The sequence below is a fragment of the Agelaius tricolor genome, unplaced genomic scaffold, assembly GCF_023055355.1.
Source record: "Agelaius tricolor isolate 1412-34295 unplaced genomic scaffold, bAgeTri1.0.p SCAF_9, whole genome shotgun sequence".
Classification (NCBI taxonomy): Eukaryota; Metazoa; Chordata; class Aves; order Passeriformes; family Icteridae; genus Agelaius; species Agelaius tricolor.
Genome location: NW_027269269.1, coordinates 1,585,711 through 1,608,606, shown reverse-complemented (window position 1 = coordinate 1,608,606; position 22,896 = coordinate 1,585,711). Strand labels below are relative to the sequence as shown.

At 37.3% G+C, this 22,896-nt stretch overlaps 1 protein-coding gene across 1 annotated transcript in view; it reads right to left on the bottom strand.

The window, feature by feature from the left end:
• Nucleotides 1-1,842: 1,842 nt before the first annotated feature.
• Nucleotides 1,843-22,896, bottom strand: part of UBL3 (ubiquitin like 3) — a 55,921-nt gene continuing 34,867 nt past the window's right edge. Inside the window, exons 2-5 of the mRNA XM_071433972.1 lie at nucleotides 11,914-12,022; nucleotides 8,266-8,352; nucleotides 4,007-4,084; nucleotides 1,843-3,604 (exon numbers count right to left, since the gene is read on the bottom strand). Of these exons, the coding sequence (XP_071290073.1) occupies nucleotides 3,552-3,604; nucleotides 4,007-4,084; nucleotides 8,266-8,352; nucleotides 11,914-12,022 (327 nt within the window). The 3' untranslated portion in view covers nucleotides 1,843-3,551. The remainder of the gene's footprint in view (nucleotides 3,605-4,006; nucleotides 4,085-8,265; nucleotides 8,353-11,913; nucleotides 12,023-22,896) is intronic.

The following is a 22,896-nucleotide window of genomic DNA, read 5'->3' as shown; positions in this document are numbered from 1 at the left end:
CTGAACAGGCCCAGCTCCCTCAGCCTTTCCTTGTAAGAGAGATGCTCCAGTCCCTCGCTCATCCTTGCTCTTCTCCACTGCACCACGAGCTCCATGTCTCTCTTGTCCTGAGGAGCCCAGAACTGGACACAGCACTCCAGATGTGCTTCACCAGGGCAGAGTAGAGGGACAGGATCAGCTCTCCCGACCTGCTGGCACTGCTCTTCCATCCCAATCCACCTCAGGACACCAATGCCCTTCTTGGCCACAAAGGCACTGCTCAGGAGCAGCTTGTTGTCCCCTAGGACCCAGCCCCAGGTCGTTCTCCACAGAGCTCCTTCCCTCAGCCTGTGCTGGTGCAAGGGGAAGAGCCCTGCATTTGCCTTTGCTGAATTTCAGACCGTTCCTCTCTGCTCATCCCTCCACCCTGCTGAGGTCCTTCTGAAGGGCTGCCCAGCACTCTGGGCTATCGGCCACAATACCATTCCTCTCATGTGTGACGGTTTATAACACACACAATGGTAGAAGAGACAGCTGTAGTCCCTTCATGGTATTTCAGAATAAGAAGGGCTACAGATCATCCTGTCCTTCCCTTCCTTCATGACATCTATTAACTAATGCATAGGGAAAAGATCATTTCCATCTACCAGTGCAAATCAAATGTCAAACTCTTCAGTGTATTATCAGACCATCCAAGAGCCTGACCCTGCAAAGACTTAGCTTTAATCTTTTTGGGCTTCTAGTATCCACTTTACTCCCATGAAAGAAGAAGGGAAGCATATGCATGAGCTTTAGCAAGGCTGGGAAATGTGGGACTAAGAGCTACTGCTTTTGTTTTGGCAAATGCACAAACCACAATACAAAGCACACAAGGAAAAAAACACACATCCTTGAGCAATCCCCCCACCCCAGTTTTCCACCCTCCTCACACCACAACAGAAATGCTCTTCCAAGGGCAGAACTCTGACAATTGGTGGGAAAATTCAGGCAACTGTTGTATCCACTTTCTGCAGGAGTCATTTTGGCATGCTTTAAATGCCAGGCAGTATTTAAGGATTTGCTTGGACATGTACATATATGCATCTTATTCACCTTAACAAAAGGGAACTCCACATAATTTGCTACAGAACCTTACCAAATACTTTAAATGGAAGCTTCTGGATTTTCATGTATTTATTAAGTGCCTGGCTACTTTTTCAAACTAGGATTACATCTCATGCATTTGTTTTTCAAAATCAATGCATTTGAAAGATTTGTTTAACTAACTGAACATGTCCTGTCTCAGACCATTTCTTTTTCTTGTGCTGTCATAGCCATTTCCCATCTAATTCTGTGTTACTTGGGTGGTCAGCATTTTGGACAAGGGAAGTCTATCACACTTTTGTCTTTTTAAAGAAGAAGGTTTGTGTCCCTACAGTTTCTTATTTAGCAACCACACTGCAGAGCAGAAGGAAAAGCCCCCTCCCAAGATTCATTTTGGTAATGAGCATACAATGGTGTCATCTCAGTTCCCAGCACCTCAAGGGGAATGTCCGTGCTCTCTGCCATCAGTAAATGAAGACTGCAAAAACTCCCAGTCCATGCACACAGCTCCTGGGAGGCACACAAGTGTCTGACACAGCTGCACTTTTGCAACTGCTCATGCCCACATTCCTCTTCTACAGAAGAAAGACTTCCAGGCCACTTATGGAGTGAAAAGAAAACAAATATTGAAGTGATAAATCCCATTAGCATTTTTCAGCAAGCTTTGTGCCCCTCCTTTTTAAAAAATAAGTAAAATGGAGTCCTTACTTAATTTCCAGATTAAGAAGTACTATTAAAAGCAGTTCAGGCCCAATTACAACCCTTGAAACACCACTGAAATGCACTACAATATTCTTTTATTTAGTTTACAGAAGAGTCTATCAGTACAGGTTGCAGAAAGAAAATGTTTAGTGCTATTTACAATTTGTTTTAAAACTCTGCTCTATACAAATTTAATTCTGATCAGTATGAACAATATTTTTGTAAATCTACTGCATATAAAGCATTTCATCAAAGCAGTAACAATGAATAAAATAACCTGTTTACATTTGAATGATGCCAATCATTCGGAAAAACGATTACACAGAACATCTGTAAGAGTTGTGGACACTTAAGTACAGAACACAATGTCAACCTGTGACTCAGTTTTTTAAAGGCTAAAGCTATTTATATGGAATATTGTTCTATTATACTACACGCCAATCTATATTTAACTTCTATAGTTATGTATTTTATAAGATTTTTATTAAATATATTCTACACATATTTGTAATTTCACCCAGGAAGAATTCCTCCCCAGTGAAAAAATATAAAATCTTTTATATTTTTTAATTTTTATTTATTTTTATTTTTTACAGGTTTAGATGAAACTAGCTCATGCTTTAGTGCTGTGCAAATTTCTTTAGCATATCAACATTTAAATTATTGATATGAAATAAAAGAATGGCATCCTTTTCAATTATGTATGCCTTCAAAAATCAGCTTCTGATTTTAATACCATTGCAAGCACTAATACCAAATGCAGATTACGTAAAGAAACAAAACTAGTACTATGGCAGAAGATTTTCTTTTTGCTTTTTAAATTTTAATAATTCTTTTGAAATTTCTAATGAGTAAGCATGACACTGAAGTCTAAGGTACAGATGAGAAAAATGACTGAAAAACACCAATTGCCAATATTCAAATACATAAAACTGATTAGTAAATGATGTTTTCTAACATTTATGCACAATAATAAAAGCCTATGAACTACAGGAAACTACCCCTCCCATATTAAGGCTAGGAAATGCACTCTCTGCACTTGTTTGTGCTGTCTGAATAAGCACTCAACTAACACACGATCGGAGTGCACACAGTAACAAAAAATCAGTTTCATCAGCCCTCTACAGAGTGCTTTTAAATTACAGGCACATAGTATTTTTTCTTTGTTGCAGTGAAAAGATATATAGTTAGACTTGGTTTAGTTAGTATCTGTGCCAGTTTGGCCACCGAGGTTGACTTAGGTAGAATTGACTTAACAGTTTTTCCTTTGATTTGGCCATAAGTGAGATTTGTTTTACTTATTAATATACTACTTTCCAGTGTTGCATTATACATTGTGGGTTATTACTAGATGTCTCAAATATTGTTAGAGATTGTTGAGGAGAAATATACTGTCAACCATATTTAGTGCAAATTGCATCTAGAAAGCTTGACTGCTTAGATCCGGTTAATGCAGATTTTTGTGGTAGCAAAAAGATTCCTGCTATGGAAAAAAACACAAACTTTTCTGGAGACTGAATTCTTTCAAAAAGTGATGTACTGTAAGATTATTCAACAAACAAAAAGGAGGAATTGAAAAAAATAAACAACTAAAGTGTTCATAGATCTTTCACTTTTTTTTTTTTTAAAGACTAATGAGACAGTGTTCGTGTATTATTTCAGTTCCATGGATTTACAGACAGGCTCTTCCTACAGGTGGTTGAAGCAAGGTAGGGCCTCTTCTATTCCAGCAGCATGAAAGACAAAGACTATATTACATCACACTTAGCAGGTAAAGCTAACAGGGTTTACAGGATTACACAGCAATTGCTTTCTCCAGTTTTTTCACGGTTCCTTTGACCTGCAAAGAAGAGGGAAGTTTTACTTACATTCCATTTCTAAAGCAATGAGGCTGTTCTGTGTGAGAGTATGCTTAATGCAAGTCTGTTCTTAATTATTTCCAGTAAAAAATTATTTCTTGTTATACACATGCATACATAACTGAAAAATAAAGGACTAGTTTTTCACAATAAAAACAAGAACTTTTAAGATCTGAGTAAGTTTCTGCACTATATAAAAATGCTATACAAGAAAGTTAATTTCTTAGTTTTCTACATACACGTAGAAAAGCATTCCACTAACTTCTTCACAAAAGAGCACAAGGGCTTGACTTTTCTCTACTATGAAATACTCAAAGAGCCCATAAGGACCTGACCACTCTGCCATGTATTTGAGTAAGAAACTCCTCTAGTGCCCAGCCTACCTTGAGAGTTTGGTTCTGGCAGTGTCTCTCTAGCCACCAAATGCATCACTGTTGTTTTGCCAAAAGGAAGTTTTAATGCTACAAAAGGAAAAAGGGAGAGTTATTAACACATTATATCAGCCCTTTTTTCTCCAAAATGCCCAGCTGAAATAACTGTAATTTAATTAGCACCTACTCAAAAGTTCATACTGTTACATTTAACTGCTTACTGGTTGAAGTTTGGTAAATAGGGACTCAGGGCATGACAACAGTCACTTAGAACACTGCATTCTTAAAGACATGATACTCCTGCTAGGAAGCTTAGCCTTCCTCTTTTGAGTAAAAAAGTGAAGTGGGCATTCATGCCAAGACTCAGGTGGTTAAGCACTCTTTAATGATAAGGATGCAAAAAATGCAGCCACCAAATTGTTATTCCTGAGATATCAAAACACTGAGCCTCTACAGCAAAACAGATTTTCCTAACACATATTTTGATCCATGACACAGATTTCTTGAAATACAAAATGTCCGCATCTTGCCTTTTAATACTGATCTGTAATATCAGCTGCATGTGAAAAATATAAAATTTAAAGTAGTAGGTCTCACAATGCTGCCTTTGTGAGCTTTAGCAACAAACAAAAATTTAAAATTATGCACAATTCATTCTGCTTGTGTCTGAAACTAAAATGATAATTTCTACATTCCAATTTAAGTATACAAATACACTGAATACTTAGAGTATCTTCCTTGATTGTTTTTCTGAGAAATAAAAGGTCTTCTGGCAAAGTTCTGTCCTTCCCACTTTATAGTGGAAAAAAAAGTCAGTGATAAATTTAACAAGAATTTAATCCTTAATACACAAATAATTCTGACTTGAGTAGACTTTGTCCTATCAAACTTAAGCTACAGCTTTTATTTTCACGTAAAGTGAGACGGCATTTTAAGTGAATAAATGAATAAGGAATGGGCAATGAACCTGAACGCAAATGAAGTAAAAAATGCCTTTCTGTTTTAATCCCTACAGCATAGATTAAAGATTCACCAATAAAAAGCCTCACTACACCACCACTATTAAATCATGTTCATTGCCTACATATTTATTTAAAAAAATGCAAATGATGATTAAAAACACAGGTTCAAACACAGGTGTAAGCACACAAAGTGATACAGAACTCCACAAGATTCTTTGAAGCAGCTGTACTTTGGGAAAAGCCATCTCCATGGAAAGGCAAATCTGAAAGTTGCTTAGTTTACTTGAAGCACTGCCTGTGCCCTGCAACTAGAAGCTATGGATAACTTGAAATCTGACAAAGACAATGCATTTTGGGTACTTGACACTATGATAAAATTGAAAACTTTGACTGTTAATATGCTCTTTGCAAACTCCATGGAAAAGGATTGTGTTCATAACATAAACTCCTGAATTACAAAATAATCACATTAGGAACATCTTTCATAATATCAACACAATTCAGGAGATTTGATTAGTGAGTTGTGGAGATTAACTATTTACAGTAATCAAGTAGTACTGTGCTAATATTTATATTATATATTAGCAGTTTGCACAGTTTACACAAGCTCTTGCTAGAAATTTCCAGCTTCTTGCTTGGAGCACCATGACAGCAACTGAGCAGCCTAACCTATGCTCAGTAATCCTTTCTTGCTCTTCTCTTTGTGCTCTCACCCCTTTCTCTCAGTTTAGCCAATTTGTATTTAATTCCTTTCCCAACTGTTTGATTCCATTGCTGCCTTGTATTTTCTATCATCAGAACTTACTTTTCACCCCCTTTTGGAGTGTGGATGGCATATGGTGAGTTAAACTTCCCTTCACCAGTAAATAAGGAAGCAAATGCTGCTGATTACCATTATCTACCAAGAAATGGAGAACTGTTGATTATGTATTACTTCCCTAATTAATATTATTTGAAATGCAAACTGCAGAACAAATATTTAGCTAAAGGATTAAATTTCCTGGAGGAAGCTGAACAACGGACTCTGCCTTGCTAGCCAACTCCCCAGCCCTCTGCACAGGCAGGACACAACAAAGCAGTGTGGCTCAAGCACTGCAGGCAGGAGCAGTGCAGAGCTTTACAGAGGTGTCTGTTCCACACTGCTCCCAGTGCCATTAGCTCTGCTGTTCCTGTAGTGACCCGCCATTCAGAGGGCGTATCACAAGGGATGATTTATTGAAAATACAGTTTTTCACTCAAAAGCACTTTTTCCTACCAATTTCTCTTTTCTGAGGCATCTTAGTTTATAGGAGTCTTAAATTCATAACACTACACAGACATGTAAGGTAAAAGTGAACAAAAATGGACTCCAGTTAAAAAGAGAAACATCAAACTGTTTCCTTAGAAACTTTTGTTTCACTGGATGATAAAATGATTTTCAGCAGGTCCAAATTCCAGTCAATATTTCCTTATCACCTAAAGCAAATATAACACTAAGTGCTATAACTCAGTCAAAGAGAACTGCAGCTAGAAAAGCTTAATGAAAGTTAAGCTAAGTTAAGAAACATAATATAAATATTTTTATTTTAATAAACTCCCCCCTTCACCTCCCTTATAAAGGTAACTAGTTCACTTAAGGTTACCTCTAATGAACAACACAAACTGAAGTAAGAGTCTTTTCAGGCTGTTTCATGAATTCCTGTTCCACTTTCAGCTGTGTAATCTTACTCCTGATAGCTTCATTAGTGCTGAAGTTAAGCCAATGTTTTAGGGATTCTTTTTCTTAAAACAATATAGCAACGAGAATATTTTTGAAAAACACTAATATACATGTAAGATCCTTGGGGTAAAAACATGATGATTAAATCTCAATGCATGAGTGATTAAGAATGAACTAAAATGCCCCGAACCCAAGTAAGTGTTCAAAATTCATAGACCTAAGTTAATGCAAAAGTCAGCAGCATGCAGCTATTATTTTTCAGCTTAATTCATTAAATAATATATTAAATATATTGAACAAATATTCAACTTTTTCTCATATTGAGACAAATGTCACTAAATGGAAAAATACTGATGGTGAAGAGCAGCACTCAGTAAAGTGTGAAGTAAATAAATGGCAAAGTAAATCCCAGTTAGCTATCCTTGCCTGGAAATGTAGGGTAAGACTAGCATCTTTAATTGCAGAGATGATCCAAGACTTAACATTTGTCTTTCAACTCTACTCCAACTGCTACTAGCTGCACTCACTGTCACCTGGTAAAAATACAAATTAAAGAGTGAATAAAAATTTCAGAGTTCTTCCAGCTGAGCTGACAATGATCTTGTTTGTATATATAGAAGCATTAAAAATTTATATATGTGGAGAGTAAATCTATAAGTACATCACTAGGCAACACTGGGAATGGTAGAAAGTGAATCAATAGCTATATCATCCCAGTCAATTTTTCATGGAACATCACCATAAATAGTCCAGAAATATTATTTTCAGATTCCTCTTAACTTCAAAATAATTAATTGATGATTTTGAATTGTATTATATTCTCCTTTCTGTACAGCATTCAGGTACCAAACCATATATAATTTGAACATACAAAGTAGAAGCATTAATTTGTTTTTAAACAGGCACAGAATGGAGAGTCTCATATTGTTTAGTCATTGATACAGCTGATATTCCCACCGGCAAATGCTACCTACAAAAGGAGGGATGACTTAACAAATGTGTGTCACACCTCTATGAAGGGTTCCCACCAAAATGTGTAATCGTGGGGAAACACTTGCCACGAGAGGGCAGAGTTGAATTGCATTTCCTTAGCAATCGAAGTGAAGCCATTTACTGTTGTTTTCACATAACTATGCAATTGTATCCCTGGGAGAGCACTGGACAGCAAGAATGCTTCCCCTCATTCTCATTCACAGGGTGTCTCCCTGCGTTGCACGAAGATTTAAAGTATTGTTTGACCAATTATCATAAAGTTTATCAAGCATTTTAAAATACTTCAGATATTTATTAAGTAGCTTGTACTGCAAATGCAGTGTAAGAGAGCTGGAACAAAATATTCCATTTAGAAAGACAACAAATAAAAGCAGCACTACAGTTTCTTTGTGTGAGAGGAGACTTGACTTAGCAGGTGGGACCTCGCAAAGTTTAACAGCTCGTGGTAACAAGATGGAAAAATATGCAATAAAGTACAATGTCACTGTATGCACAAGAACAGCAGTATAAAGCAGGCCATCCTGTGATCTTGAACAATAAAGGAGTATTCACTGAACTGTAAATAAATATCCCCTTTTGCCAAACTGTAACATGTATAATAAGAATTATTTTCATACCTCCTAATGTCACGTTGCCATGAAGAAACCTCCCTTGATAAATAAGCCGCAAGATATTTGGACTGCTGACTTGTTCTTCTTCCCAGTCTGAAAAGAGAGAGAATTTTCACAGTTACATTGTAATAAAAACATCTTTTGTTACTTCTCTCACCTTTACTCAGGAAGAAAATCGGGAAAGGACTCTTGTATAAAACACTGAAGAGAGAACACAGGCTGAAGGTACAGGAAGATAATTCAAGGCCAGCACTCCTGAAGTCTATTCTTGAATCTATTATTTAACCCTGGGCATTGAAACACATAATTTTATGTCTGCAAGTATAAATATTACTGATGTCACAGACTGCAGGATATATTTAGCAGATACACAAGTCCTAAAGAAAATATTTCATACATGCAAATTGCTTCCTGAATCTTGATATCCAGGCCATTCTGAAGCTTCCCAAGCCATATTTCTCATCACCAGCTAATTGACTAGCTGGAGCCGTTCTCCAGCAACGGGAAGCTGCTGCACACAGAGCGAGCACGCATGTGATGGGTCACTTGAAACAGGACTCTGAGATCACAGCCCTGAAAAAAGCTCCGGAGGCAGCTCAGCGCAGTTCGATGACGGCCAGATCCAACCAGTTCCATGTCTGGAGGGGGCAGTGACCTGAGCAGCCCCCGACTGCCACCACAGAGCTCTCTCAGAGCACCCACCATTACATTTTAAGGAGCTTCTCCAAGGCCCATCCGTTTTTATGTGCGTTTTTATGTGTTTCAGTGTTTTTATGTAGCAAACAGTGGTTCAAAAAAAAGCAAGCTTGCATTTTCCTATAATGCTTAAGCTATCATAAATAAATTATAAGCTTAAATGGTCTTTCCTACTCTTTTCCCATTCCCTGTCACAATGTGAAGAACAAATAAATATGCACTTTGCTTTCAGAACAAGTATCATAAAGCCTTGAAATGTTGAATTTAAATGGTCTCTCTGGGAATACAGTGTCTTCTGTTTCTTAGATGACCAGATATCTGGCTACAGTTGTTCACAAACATTCTCTCTTTCTGTTTTTGCAGTGTTTATATAGCAAAATCAATATTCAGCAAGGGATCAGGACAAGCCACAGAAACCAACCTGTTCACTGGGAACACACAATTAACATACAGGCAAAAGCAACTGGCACCACAAAAGGAGAAGAACTGAAAAGGGTAGAAGGGGAAGCATGTAAAACAAAAGCCACAGCTGCAGAGTGTACAGAGAGGCATCTGGTGCAAAAAGCAAGCAGGCAGAGACTGGGCAGCAGGAGCCATCTCAGCCCCAGACCGCGGTGGGAGCCAGGCTGGTACCAACAGTAGAATGTGCAACACTCCCAGGTGCTCCCATGTGCCTGGTTTATAAGATTAGATCAAATTAGGCAACCAAAGCTATTTGAATTTCAAGTATTTCCACTTCGGGTCTGATTCAATTGTCTTGCAATTCAAGCACATGCCCGTTCCACTGTGCTGTGAAGTGGGCTACATCAAGGCTGAATTATTGCACTGCTACCATAATAGTTTTGTTTTGGACTTTTTTACTCCATACAGTCTGAACTCCACTCTACTGTGGCTCTAAAGAGAAATTCAGCCAGTTGACAGTGCCATAATGATGTAAAAGCACAACCAAAAGAAGACAGACTAGATTTTGGCACAGGTATTTTCTCACTGTTAAGCTGCCAAGTTACCCATCCTTTTAATTTCTGCTTCTTGGCTGGAAGTCTGAAACATTTCTTTCTGACATGAATTCAAATTTTAATTTCCACTGATGACTAAATGTGCCAAAGACTCACTGAATCTACCTTTTTTTTTTTTAAAGTTCAGATAATTGCTGTACAAGAAAGAAGTTAATATTATTTAGCAGAAAATGGGGAGGAGAAGAAGAGAACAGGTAGCCTATCTAGATGATATACATTAAAATAAATTTGGCATTTTCTACTGCAAGTCGAGACATCCTTAATTAACAACTGTATTGCCAAAAGAGGTGGGGCAAGGTTTGCCTTAATCCTGCCAGCATGTGACGGAGGTTATTTCATTCCTTTTTTCCCCACAAGATCATGACAAGTCCAAATGGTGGTAAAAACAATTGTAACATCTCTGTTTAAAGGCAACTTTAGTCCTCATCAAGATTTCTCAGTTCTGTGGCAAAGAGGAGCATTCTCAGTCTGAAAACATCTAATGGGCAAATGTTTGTGAAAATCTATATGCTATTCTGAAGTGAGATGTCTTTTTTTCATTTAAATTGAGACTATTCTTCTTTGTAAAAGCAATTAAATATTCATCAAAATTTAGAGTACTCCCTCAGGACAGCAGGTATTTGAACTGAGATTTCCATGTCTGGTTCTACAGTTTTTTAAAGAAGAGACTTTAAGGTCTGGGTTTCTTCCCAACTCTAAACTCAGAATCTGCAACTTTCAAGCTCTTCACAAGACTGTGAACATGATATCACATGTTCACAGGCATAAACTTGAGTAAGGAAAAAAAATCCAGTTCTGCCTCTACCAATTCAGATAAATGTACACAAACAACATTTGGTTATGACAACTATGTTGTACATTATGTACACATGTACATTAAAATATGTACAGCACAGAAGCTATGCTAACCTATTTTTTAAAATGTTTTACTTCTGTAACTAATACTTCAGAGAATTTAAAACCTCCTCCTTCATTACATATTTTACTAAATACATAATACTGCATCCCAGCAAATCAAACAGCAAACTGAACTTCTTTCCTGACCTCAAAGACCAGTTTAAGGCCTAAAATACTGATTATCACCATTAACTTTTTGGCATAAACTATTATCCACCATATGTCTTTGACAAAGGCACCACAGAAACAGATAGTGCAATGTTTTAGTTTGTCTAAATAGTAGTCTTTTTTAACATCAAAACACTAACCCAAATGAAGTCCTGTACCAAAAGAAGCATTTTCTTTCATCGTATGTAATGCTATGTCTGGGTTTTGGCTATTTTCCCATGAAATCATAGTCGGGGAGAACAGAAGCACTTTGTTTTGGGGAGCTATTCACATATGTGAATACACATCTTAAGTTCTCAAGTCCATTTTCCAAAGCCAGTATTCCTGCATGACACCAAGTATATTTACACAAACAACATCCAGTCTTCTAATGTCTCTTAAAATGAGTTTTTATATTCGTTTTCTTCCTGAAGAAATATCAGTATTACAGATCCTTTCCAAGATAAGGCAGTAAGGAAAAAGTACTTCAGACTCAATTTTACTAATGCATTCCTGTGACTTCCCATGTTTTATTTTAGCTGTTCTCACGTAAGAGGTTTTATATCTCTGACATTTCCTCACACTTACTAGATCTTCTAAATTGATCAATAAAGAAAAGTGTCTAAAGATAGGGGGAAAGAACTACTTCAATTTGGGGAAGCAGATTTTCGAAATAAAGTACAAAACAGTCCTAACATGTAAAAATCTGCCCAACTGATGGAACTGTGAAAAAGAAGGCAGGACACCTGTATTTCTACATAAATCTTTGTCCAGATAGTGAATAAACATGCTTAATTTGAATGTTGAGCAAGAGATCAGTTTACTGACACTTCAGTCTGAATACACAGGGAATCTCCTTGCTCACCAGTTAAAAAGCCAAAGCCACGCTGCTACTCACCCATTGGCCAGTTGTCATACACATGTTTTGCAATATCTGCAGCAGAGTCATTCGGTGAAAACAGGAACTCTTTTGTTTTCCCGCTTACCAAGATGAGGCGCAAATTTATCTGGTAAAAAACCCCAAAACATTAGTATTAGGAAAGTTTACAGAGACAACTTAAATTATTTATTTTTTACAGTTACTAAAAACTGTCGTTGGTTTTGGAAGACTGCTACAAATTATTTGAGAAAACAGTTTAACATGTTAACATATGTTAAAAAGAGGGTCAAAGAGGTGAACAGAATGTTGTTCACATATCCATAATCTAGGAAGATTAAATTCTGACAGCTGGTATTTTTGATTATAAACACGAGAAGATTCTGTTAGTGATTGAATCAACTGTGCCAGTAAAAAAAAAATAGCTTTCAATAAGGTAGAAACATACTCTAGCAATGACACATAAGCAACATAGCTCCTGAATGAAGAGGAAAAATATAAACCTGAAAAATAACCTTAGAATTAAAATATCAAAATCTGCACCTGAATACCCTATGAGCCTCAATAAAAGCCCTAGAATGCTCCCTCCTGATCTCAGCTAGTGCATCTCCTACAAGATGCCACAGTCAGACAGCATCCTTCCTTGCTCCCAGCTGCCACAGAGTTGCCTTCCTGAATCCCTCTGCCAGTCTTCTGAATCCAAAACTTTGTCCCACAACTGTCTTTCACCACAAGTAAAGTGAGGTCCACATGCAACACTGTAATAACATCACACCGTAATTTTTCTTTCATTAATTTCCTCCATATAACCACCAGCACCTTCAGCCATAATTTTCCTCCCTTCTATTTGCAAACTACTGAATATAATTTCTTTTCCATATAGCATTAAAATAACACATATAAAAAGCTCACCATGACATTATTTACAATGCAAAAGAGATTAAATTTCGGCTCCTCAAGCGACTGTTTGCAAGGTCACAAAATACATTTGGTAGCACATAGCAATGCCCATGGCAAGCAGGAGTCTAGCTGCTGTTGTACTTTGACCCACAAGCCCACATTTCATCAAGTTTCAGTGAGACTTTAGCAGACTAACTGCTTGGATACTTTTTTCCAAGTCTCACTCTCAAGTTGTGGCTCTCACTTTAGGTAAGTTGCAACAAAGCTTTCTTTGTTGGAATTCAGCAAACTGTTTTCTACACCAAATATCAAGTGCAAAATTTACAGCAAAGTCCAAGTTTTCTAGACTTCTGGAAGAAGATCTCAGTGCATCACATCTTCTGAACATATGAGCCCTGCCTCAACTGCCTACTCTCCACTTATTTCAGAAGCTCTTTAGACATATCATCTATTCCCTCCTGAATGCTTTGGCTTGGATTCATCCCACCTATCTTTAAGCACCTAATGGAGGCATCCAAATTACAATCTCTACCATCCAGCACACTGCAAGGTCAATGAAGGAAATGACCCCTCCTAAAAGCAATTCAGTGTCTATTTCAAAGTGTAGCAAGTATAAAAAGAGTGAGCATAAAAGGCTAAGTTCTCCTCCCTTTCCTCCCACTAACACCCTTTGGAAAAATACAAGTTCTCCCATTAGCCTAGGAAAGCAAATGGTGGTTGTCTCTGAGAAAGCACCACAGCCATTCCAAGAGCATTATTGCATACCATGAAATGACAAAAAAAAAAACTTGAAAGAGAGAAAGTGAGGGAATGCTGTTTAGTCAAAGACAATTCTTCATAAAATTCAGAATACATTTAGCTATACACAATAAAGTTTGTTTTCTTTGGGATTTCCACAAAGATTAAGGAATTACTTTCAAATTTCACCAACATTTAGCAGAAAAAGCAGATCAAGTTCTACTGTTCTTGTTTACTCCAAAAACCTGACTACTGTGATGAAACTACAGCTTCAAAAAGTTGGAATATATTCAGGTGTTGTTTTGCTTATATTGTCTTCCAGTTTCAGTATTTCACCCCCCTGTACTGTCTCCACCTGTGCATGTATAGACAACACTCACATACACAGTTTCCTTAGCTGGACTACCCCAGTTAAGCTCTTCAAGCTTTCTCTAGTGAGACACTTATTTCTCCTTTCATCCTAGAAGCCTGTCTCTGCACAATTTTTTCTATCTCCTCCCCAAACAAATGACAATTTCTGAAGCATACTACATGATGTCTAACCAGATGCTTGTAGAATACCACCAGTAATTTCCTCTATCTACTGGAACCACCTGTAACTGTGTCCCAAGAGCACAAATGCCTTCTTCATAATTGCACCGCAGTGTTTGCTCAGTTACTTTGCACCCTTTTCTACTTTGATCCTTTTAATTATTCAGCCTCCAAGCTTTTATTTTGGCTGTATCACCCTAAAGCACATGGCTACAAATTTCATCCCACTCCTATTATTCCATCCCTCAGAGAGAAAGGAGGCTAGGTGTAAAGAAGTATTCTGCATCATAAAGATGTTTCAGATTTATTCCATGTCTGGGCACTGGACCTAAGAAATCCCCCAAGTTCTTCTTCCTCTCTGCATTACAAGCACTTTTCAAACTTCATGTCACCAATGAATTTTAGCAGCAAGACATCTTTACACAACCCTTTGTCATTAAATGAATTAGGAAACATCAAAATTGATCTGACAGTTGTTTCATAATGAATTTAATAACAAGAGCTCTCTGAGCTGCCTCTCCTCCTCTCAGCCAGGTCCTTTATGTGAGGCTCACAGACACACAGTTTCTCTAATAGTTTTTAATTTCTCCTGTTTAACCAACAGTTTGCAGAACAGCACCACATTAGTTACTAAGTACATATTCAGATGACACTATAAAAATATGCATGGAGAAAGTAAGTTCTTTTCATCAGTTTGCCACACTCCAGCTTTTGGAAGTGGGGTGTACTGCATTTGATTCCATTCTCTCCATACCTAATTATTTTTAATTATTTTTTAAGCAATAATGCACCTTTTTAAAATACCAGCACACTGCCAAAAATTTAGGAAGTTCAGACCACATCACAAACTGTTACTTGTGCTTGGAATGGGCTGCCTGTTTAAAAGAACAAACAAACCAACCCCAAATTTTCAGCACCAGTGCCTACCTTAGCTTCTTCACCAGTAGCCCTTTTGCCTCTCACTCCAATTCCCCATATCCATTTCCTATACTCTAACTGGCTCATGAGACACCCCCCTTAGCTTGCTCCCTCTGGCTAAGCAGTTCCCAAACTCTGAATTTATATAATTTACCTAAGGATTTATTTTGTTTCATCTGTGTGTAATTTAGCTGTGGTGGGGGTTACTTGGTTTTAAGACCACAGCACTTCCCTCAGCAGTAGACATAACACCAAACCATCCACTCCCTAGAACTACCTGGTTTGGATCCTACAAGGAGATGACTAAAAAAACCCCAAAAGATTAGCCACACTCAGCACTTAAAAGTATGATTATGGCACTGTATTAACATAGAAGTGAAGTTATTTTTCTTCTGCCACAACATTAGGAAGACACATTTATTTTTATTCTCACTACTGAGTTTTGAGATCACCAGGCACACTAAAGTGAATACAGAAAGGAGATTAATATCACTAAAAAAATAACCAAAACTTGGCTTCCTGGAAAATTTCATTAATTCATACCTCTGCAGTTAATATACACCATAAAATCAATATAAGCAATATGGAGGGTTGGGGGGAAGAATGAAAAATGTGAGAACTTTCTTTCCCTCTACCTCCCCAAGATGGATAAGGTTCTTGATGCTGAAGAGCATTTCTTATAGATTTACTATGAAATATAAAATGCACATTGAGATAAGATAGTAATTTTACAGGGTATATAACAAAGTATGTCTAAAACACAGGATAAATATTTTCATTTAAAAAAATAAATCATCACATATTAGCAGAAGCCCTAAAAGAATTTTTAAGTCAGTCAAGCAGATGTTACATGAAGTGCAAAGATATAGCTGTTCTAATGAAATGTTTGAGTATTTTCTTATTTATAGCACAGCATGCCACTGACACATTTAGTTTGCATCTTTGTCTCTCTCTCTATATATATATTTGTGTTTCTTAATCTTGGCTTGAAGGAATCTTTGTCTTGACTTGCATATCACACTACCCCAAAGGGTTTGAAGCAAATAATCCTAAAACTTGCCTCTAAATTTAGAATCCAATCTCATTTCCCTCAAGAATATTTGTAAATGTAAAACTTGCAACTGCTGTACTACTTAATCTTGCAAACAAATTATAAGGGAGCTGAAAAAAATATTTCTGGCAAAAGTCCAGAAACCTCAGAACTAAAAGAAGAAAGAGAAAAGATAAACCCATATGTGTATACACAATTACTCAAAGTGAAGAAAAAAAGTCTTGGTTAGGTAGAGAAATTTTGACACAAAAGCATCAAGTTTTTATTTTTCAAGTTAAGAAAGAATTCTTAGTAATCTGAGCTATCCTATTTCCTACATTAAAAGCTGCCAAGGAGGTCGTATCTGTATTCCTTGTATGCTTAAAGCCCCTCCACCTATTCTTGTCAAGTGTCTTGGTCACAAAAAACTTTTGCAATTCTCATAGCCCTGACAGGTTTGCTCTTCAACTGGGAATGTTACAACAACTGTCCTGATTATGGTTTTTTTTTTTTTTCTTTTTTTCAGGGTACCAAAGGGAGTTCCAGCCTTTTGCTACAACAAAGTGATCATATCCTCACACTTCTGCGTTGTAGCATCAACTGCAACATTACTGCTGACAGCAGTCAAGGGCAGCCAGAGTATCAGAAGAAGGATTAAATACAACTTGCAGTCTACATCCCCTCTGCACTCTTATGTAATAGCACATTCTGTTTGTGACCTCGAGCATGCAAATCTCACCCTCTCTCCCCCACCCCAATCTCATAATCACAGCTCCAGTAACTACCCCATCAGTTGCACTGTGTACACAATAAAAATTTTCAGCATAGATTATATTATCCAAACAACAACAACACACTCCTCCCACCAAACAGAAAACCACCCAAAAATAAAACTGTATTTATGAAAAGATTATAGTAACAACCGTGACCACAATTTTTGGAAGAGAAATTTGGGTCACATATATGCTGATGTGGAGTAAATTGTGTTTTCTTTGTTCTAGGCATCTGCAAAGTTTGTTCATTCTTTAAGGCATACCTACAAAGTATCTTAGTGCCACAGTGCTTCTAATTTCACAGCTAATGTTAAATAAATGAGAAGTCACTTTAACATCAATAAACATTGTGTAGGTTGGAAATCTCATTTCTTAATGTTTGACTTCTCATCTATTCAGTTAAACAAGCTAATTGGTTATCAATTTTATGCTCCAATAGCAGCTTAAGATTGCTCCCCAACTTACAATTCAGATGCAGTGTCATATCACTACATCATATGCAGCCCCAAGTTTAAACCAACTGCTTTTCTTTAGCTGTTTTAAGATTGAAATACATACACAAAACAATTTTTTCCTCAACATCCAATACACTTACCTTCTTGTTCAAGTTCATTAATGTAAAAAGTAAGTTGCTCTCCAAAGACACATTAAGGTTTCCTAATGGCTCTAGGCCAAAGAGAAACCTCCCAGCCCCCACTTTAGCGACTGAATTCCACCAGATTTACATACAAGGTTGAACCAAGCCCAAATAACAATCTAAGCATCACACAAGCCAAGTCAGCAGGGACTTGCAGGTTCTGAACACCAGGTCACTCCTGGAATGCATCCACCTAACATAATGAAGAACTTCAGTTTTTACATGTCCTGCAAGTCTGCTGTAGAACCTGAGCTGTTTCACTGAGTGCTCTCTTCTCATTCCCAGCTTAAATTTATTCTTGAATAAGTTACACTCACTGATGTCACATGCACATCACGCTTTAGCCAAAAAAACCCTGGGGTTTTGATGGCTTTCTTCTGCATCTGCAGACAAGGACACACTTAGCCAAAATTAAAAAAATTAAAAAGCAAAGGTTTTCCTCATTAAAAGCCTGGCCCTTGGTGGGAACACTGTCTTCAGAGTGCTGAAGCACATCAACAGAGATTAAGGTAACTGGGCTTGGTAGGCCTGGAGGGGACCTATTAGCAGCCTTCCCATGCCTAAATTACCAAAGAACCCCTTTACTGAGGTCCAAGACAGAAGATCAACAGATCAATGGTCATAAATCAACAGATAAATGGTCATAAACAGAAACAAGAGACTCTGAACTGTGATCAGATACAAGGTTTTCACCCTGAGGATCTCAAAACAGTGGTCACTCAGAGATGCTCTGGAAGCTCTGGCCTTGTGGATTTTCAAGGTCCAACCAACAAAGCCTCAAGCAATCTGGTCTGAATTCAGTGGTGAGTCTGCTTCCAGCAGAAAATTGGGCTAGAAAATTGCCAAAGGTCCTTTCCAAAGTGAACAATTCGACAATCCACTTTAATCCCTATCCATATTTTTAGTTTTGTTTAAACTTTCTTAAGTATGCATAATTAGAATGATACACAGTATTTCAGGAATTTATAAAATGATACTAGAACCTCCTTAAACTGACTGCAAAAGCCTCTCCATTTTCAATTACAAACATCACAACTGTCTTACATTTGTAATGCAGTAATCTCAAAATGCTCTTCTCCAGCCCAGTTGTTTCTATGACATAAACTTTCAAGCTTGCATTTCAAAATACAGCTTTTAACCACCCGTAATGTACAGGATATTTTTATTGTAATTTGACTAATTCTGTTCCTCTTAATTCAGTCTTTGAGATAATCCCATCCCCACACAACACTACAATCATCTTCTATACTATTAATCATCAACAAATTTCATCAGCATACTCATTTTCCTTGTCCTAGAGGCATAAACAAAAACAATACAAAGACAGCTGGTCCCAAAATTATCTTTAAGGAATTCCACTAAGCATAACTGACAGCCTGACACTTACATCCTGAACACTGTACTTTACCATCTTCTCCACCTAAGTCACACACTCAATCAAACCCTGCCTTCCTCAACTGATCCCTTGCTATGCAACATCAACTACTCACTGAAGTCCAGGCAGATTACACCTCTTCTGCGTTTCCCCTATGTGGAAAACACTCTCCTTCCAGAGAAAATTGGCTGATGAATCTGTCCTGATCTGATTTGGATAAATAGAAATCATGAATTTTATTCCATTATTTCTTCTCTGCTCCTTCTCAGCATCCTTCCTGAGATGGTTACTCATCTGTCAAGTTCAAAGTCTCTCTTCACATCTTTTCACTCAACTAGCACATAGATATTTTATAACTTAATTTCTTCAACCTGAAGAAACACCAAGCATGCAAATTCCTCAGGCACACTCCTTAATACTAACCCACAACATTTAGTTTAATCAGCATCTGCATCCTTGAAATCCAAAGCCTTTACATATACTCCTGCTTTGTTTATTCTTCCATTTGATTTTAACTGCATCAGCTCATGGTCATTGAAACTAAGTCATCTCCCCAAGCAGCTTTCTGAAGACTTCCAGAACCTTCTGAGGATTTGAGACACATATAGAATAATAATATTAGCTCCTTCTCGGCCAAGAAACTAGCTGGTAGAGGGACTGAGGTGCACAAGGTAAGAAAGTAAGAGAACAAAAGTATAGATTTGTAGCCCAACCGTGCAAGCATTCTCAATGAGAGAGAAGAGATCCTTCATTCTGAACTCTTCTTCAAGAGTCACTTGGTAAAATAAATTAAACTACAATTCTCATGAATCACACTTGTAGACACCTATTTTCACCAGATATTTTATAGGAAATGCAGGTAACTAACCACACTTCCTCAATTGAACACCTAAAATTTACACTTGTCAACCCTCAGAACCCCTGTATTTAGCTTTGCTCTACCTCTACAGCACCTTGCAGTACCTGTAATAAATTTTCTTTGTATTATGAAAAAAAGATTGACATGGAAAATGAAAAGAAACATACATTGTCCATGTGAATGAACAAAGCTCTGAAGGTCCATTGCCAGCTGGTCATTTGTTCAAAGGCACAGCACTTGTGAAAGTAGGGCAATCCCAACATGACACCAGGTAAATGTGACAGCACTCTGCGTCACTGTGCAGGGCTAAGGTGAACTTCACACCAGTTCCAATGACACACTCACCTTTAGATTACTACAAAGTGAAACAAATATGGTTTTATGTGCAAATGCTTTCTCAAACAAAGAATGACTAAGGAAGCTTTGCACTACTAAAAATTTAGTTAGCAAATTTCAGAAACTTGAAGTGAAAACAAAGAGAAAACCAAAAAAGAGCATAAAGAAATTTTACTCAAACGGGGGGAAAAAAGCAAAATACTATAGGCATTTAACTCAGTAGCTATGATAGAACTAGCTGTTTCTATGGAAACCATGACACTCTTGAACTTAAAATCCTAGTGCCTGGTTATACTTCATCCATTTCCTCACTTCAGTTCAAGTAACATAGGAACAATGGCAATATCCTCCAATGAGTTCCAGGGTTATGTTCTCAGAAGAAATATCTAGGAAACACTGTTCTTCAAAATAAATTAATACAGCCACTGTAATAAATAAGCAGCAAAATACAATGGATTTCAGTCAAATTTACATACCGTTTCCTTTATCATCCTGACTATTTGCACTCCTGAAACAATTCTGGGTTAGTTTGGTTTTTTGGGGTTTTGTGGAGAGGGATGAGGTAAACACAACACACTAATGTGCCTGCTGGAGCTAATTAAGAACTAAAAATTTTCATTGAAAATCAACTTTAATAAGACTTCAAAACCAGAAGAATAACTTTTTCTTACAACATATTGTTTGTATTAGCAAAAGATTTTTCCATGATTTAATGAAGTAAGACTCTAACACAGAATAATTTGTCTCAAGCAGTAAAAGAAAACCGAGGCACTGCTTTACCTGGATTAAGCACCTGGTCTTCTCAGGTCAAGTGGAATTTTGGACACTGTATCCCAAGTACATACTTCAGTCATAAACTGTCTCCTGCTGCCTCCCAGGAGAATTCACTCTGACAGAGAAGACTCAAAAACCTACTCTGATTACTCATTAGCAATAGTCAGGGCAGTTTTACCCTGCACATGTTATAATTGTCTTAGTCCATCATGATCCTAATGTGCAAATTACAAGACAGAAAACACAGAAGACCTTTAACTTGTCTTCAACACATGTCAGAAGACCAGGAGACTTAATAAAAATAGGTAGTAAAAAATGCAGAAAGTGGCATTCAAGTTTGCTATTTTCAGAGTTCATCCTTTCAACTCACTGAGGAATAAAGTGACTAAAACACGAAACAGAGAAACTGATATACTCAGTTCAACACAAATTTTGGTAGAAACCATTTTAGCCATTGGTATGCCACATTGAGCCAGTCAATTCCAAACACAAGAGAGGAAATAGCAGTAAAATTGCACCCAACGCCAATGCCCACAAGGGAAGTTCTTGCTTGCAGGCTGAACCAGTTAGCTCTGGTCAGCAGGGCCACAGGGAGGTGGTTTGGTAACTACAGTGGTTTACAGCTCCTGTTCTCAGGAGGGACCTGTAAAACAGGAACCAGGCCATCCTGCTGTGACATATCCTGGGGTCCCTGGCCTGTAGTGCATGGAGTTAGTGCTGAAGCTCCAACACAGGCATTTGTATGCCTTCTTCAGAACTTAGATATAATAACAGCAGAGGAGAGCATTCCAGGGTTTCTTTCTGAAGTGGTAAAGAGTGTGAGTAGGAGAGAGAGAGAGAAGAAGGTGTCTGTTTCTATATTTTCAATCTCTGTCTCCCTAAAAATATCTTTTAATGACACACATCCCAGTGTTTGACTCCAGAATTTAAAAGTGAAATCAGCGTGTACCATTTGTGTTACCATTCTGCTATCTCTTCTCAAGAGCTGCCCCTGGATGAGCCCAAAACTTTGTTTTCATTCTCTCCTATTAAGCTGGTATTTGAAGCTTAGGAGCCCACCCCACAAATATTATTAATGATAATTCTAGTCACTTAAATTTGGATTTAATTCTGATATAACTCAATAATTGTTCTATTGTGTTCTGTAGAGAGAATATTTATGTATTATTTTTAAATATTATTTAGGGCAGTTCAGTGGCACCTTTTAAAAGACTGATGCAAGGCCACTGATGTTGTGCAATGCCTAACACCTCCAATTTGAAAGTCAACACTACCACTGCTGCTAACAAAGGAGAACATAAAATTCCACGGAACCAGTTCCATACATAGCTACTTTTTTCCAAGTACAAGTGGCAGACAGATACTCTCTATCCCTTCATAATCCCCAATCAGTTATTTTTTCTTACTTTTAACCAACTTTGTAGGGTTCAATTTGATTTAACCATGTAGCTAGAAGATTACCTAGACTGGGAGGTACTACAATTTTATAACCCACAGAGATCATACCATCGACAAAAGTCAAAGTAGTCTTCCACTTATAGCCTGGATGAAAATAAACATCGGCTTCAATTTGACCAAAACTAAAGCTCTTTGGAGGAAAAAAAAGTGAACACAACGAAAACATTAAAAATACATGAAAAAAAATGGACATTTCAAGGAAGCTGCTATTTACTGCAGCAATCAAAATAATTATAATTGCAAGCAGCACTTATTCGTGAATATCCTCTAGTACCACATGCTAATTTTCAGGAGAAAAGCTTGGGTTTTTTAAAATGTTCTTTGTTTGTTTTTAAATGAAGTTTTAAAACATGATTTTTCATATTTAGTTACCTAAACATAATAAAGATGGATTGGGTTCTCTGCATTCTTGAGCTAGACTTTATTGCAGAAGTCCAACTGCTCCTCCCTTTGCTTCCCCTTTCCACCATGTGAGGCAGGAACACCAACTAAGGATCACTTCAGTGTGGATATTCAGGTACATGAACATATACATAAAAAGACACAAGTAACTAGCCAATTCAGAAAATCTCTTGGAAATATTTAAATAAGGAAAAAAAAGGATTTCTTTAAAAAGAAAAGACCCCTGAACATAAAACACACACACAAAAACCCACATACAAATCCACAAAAAAA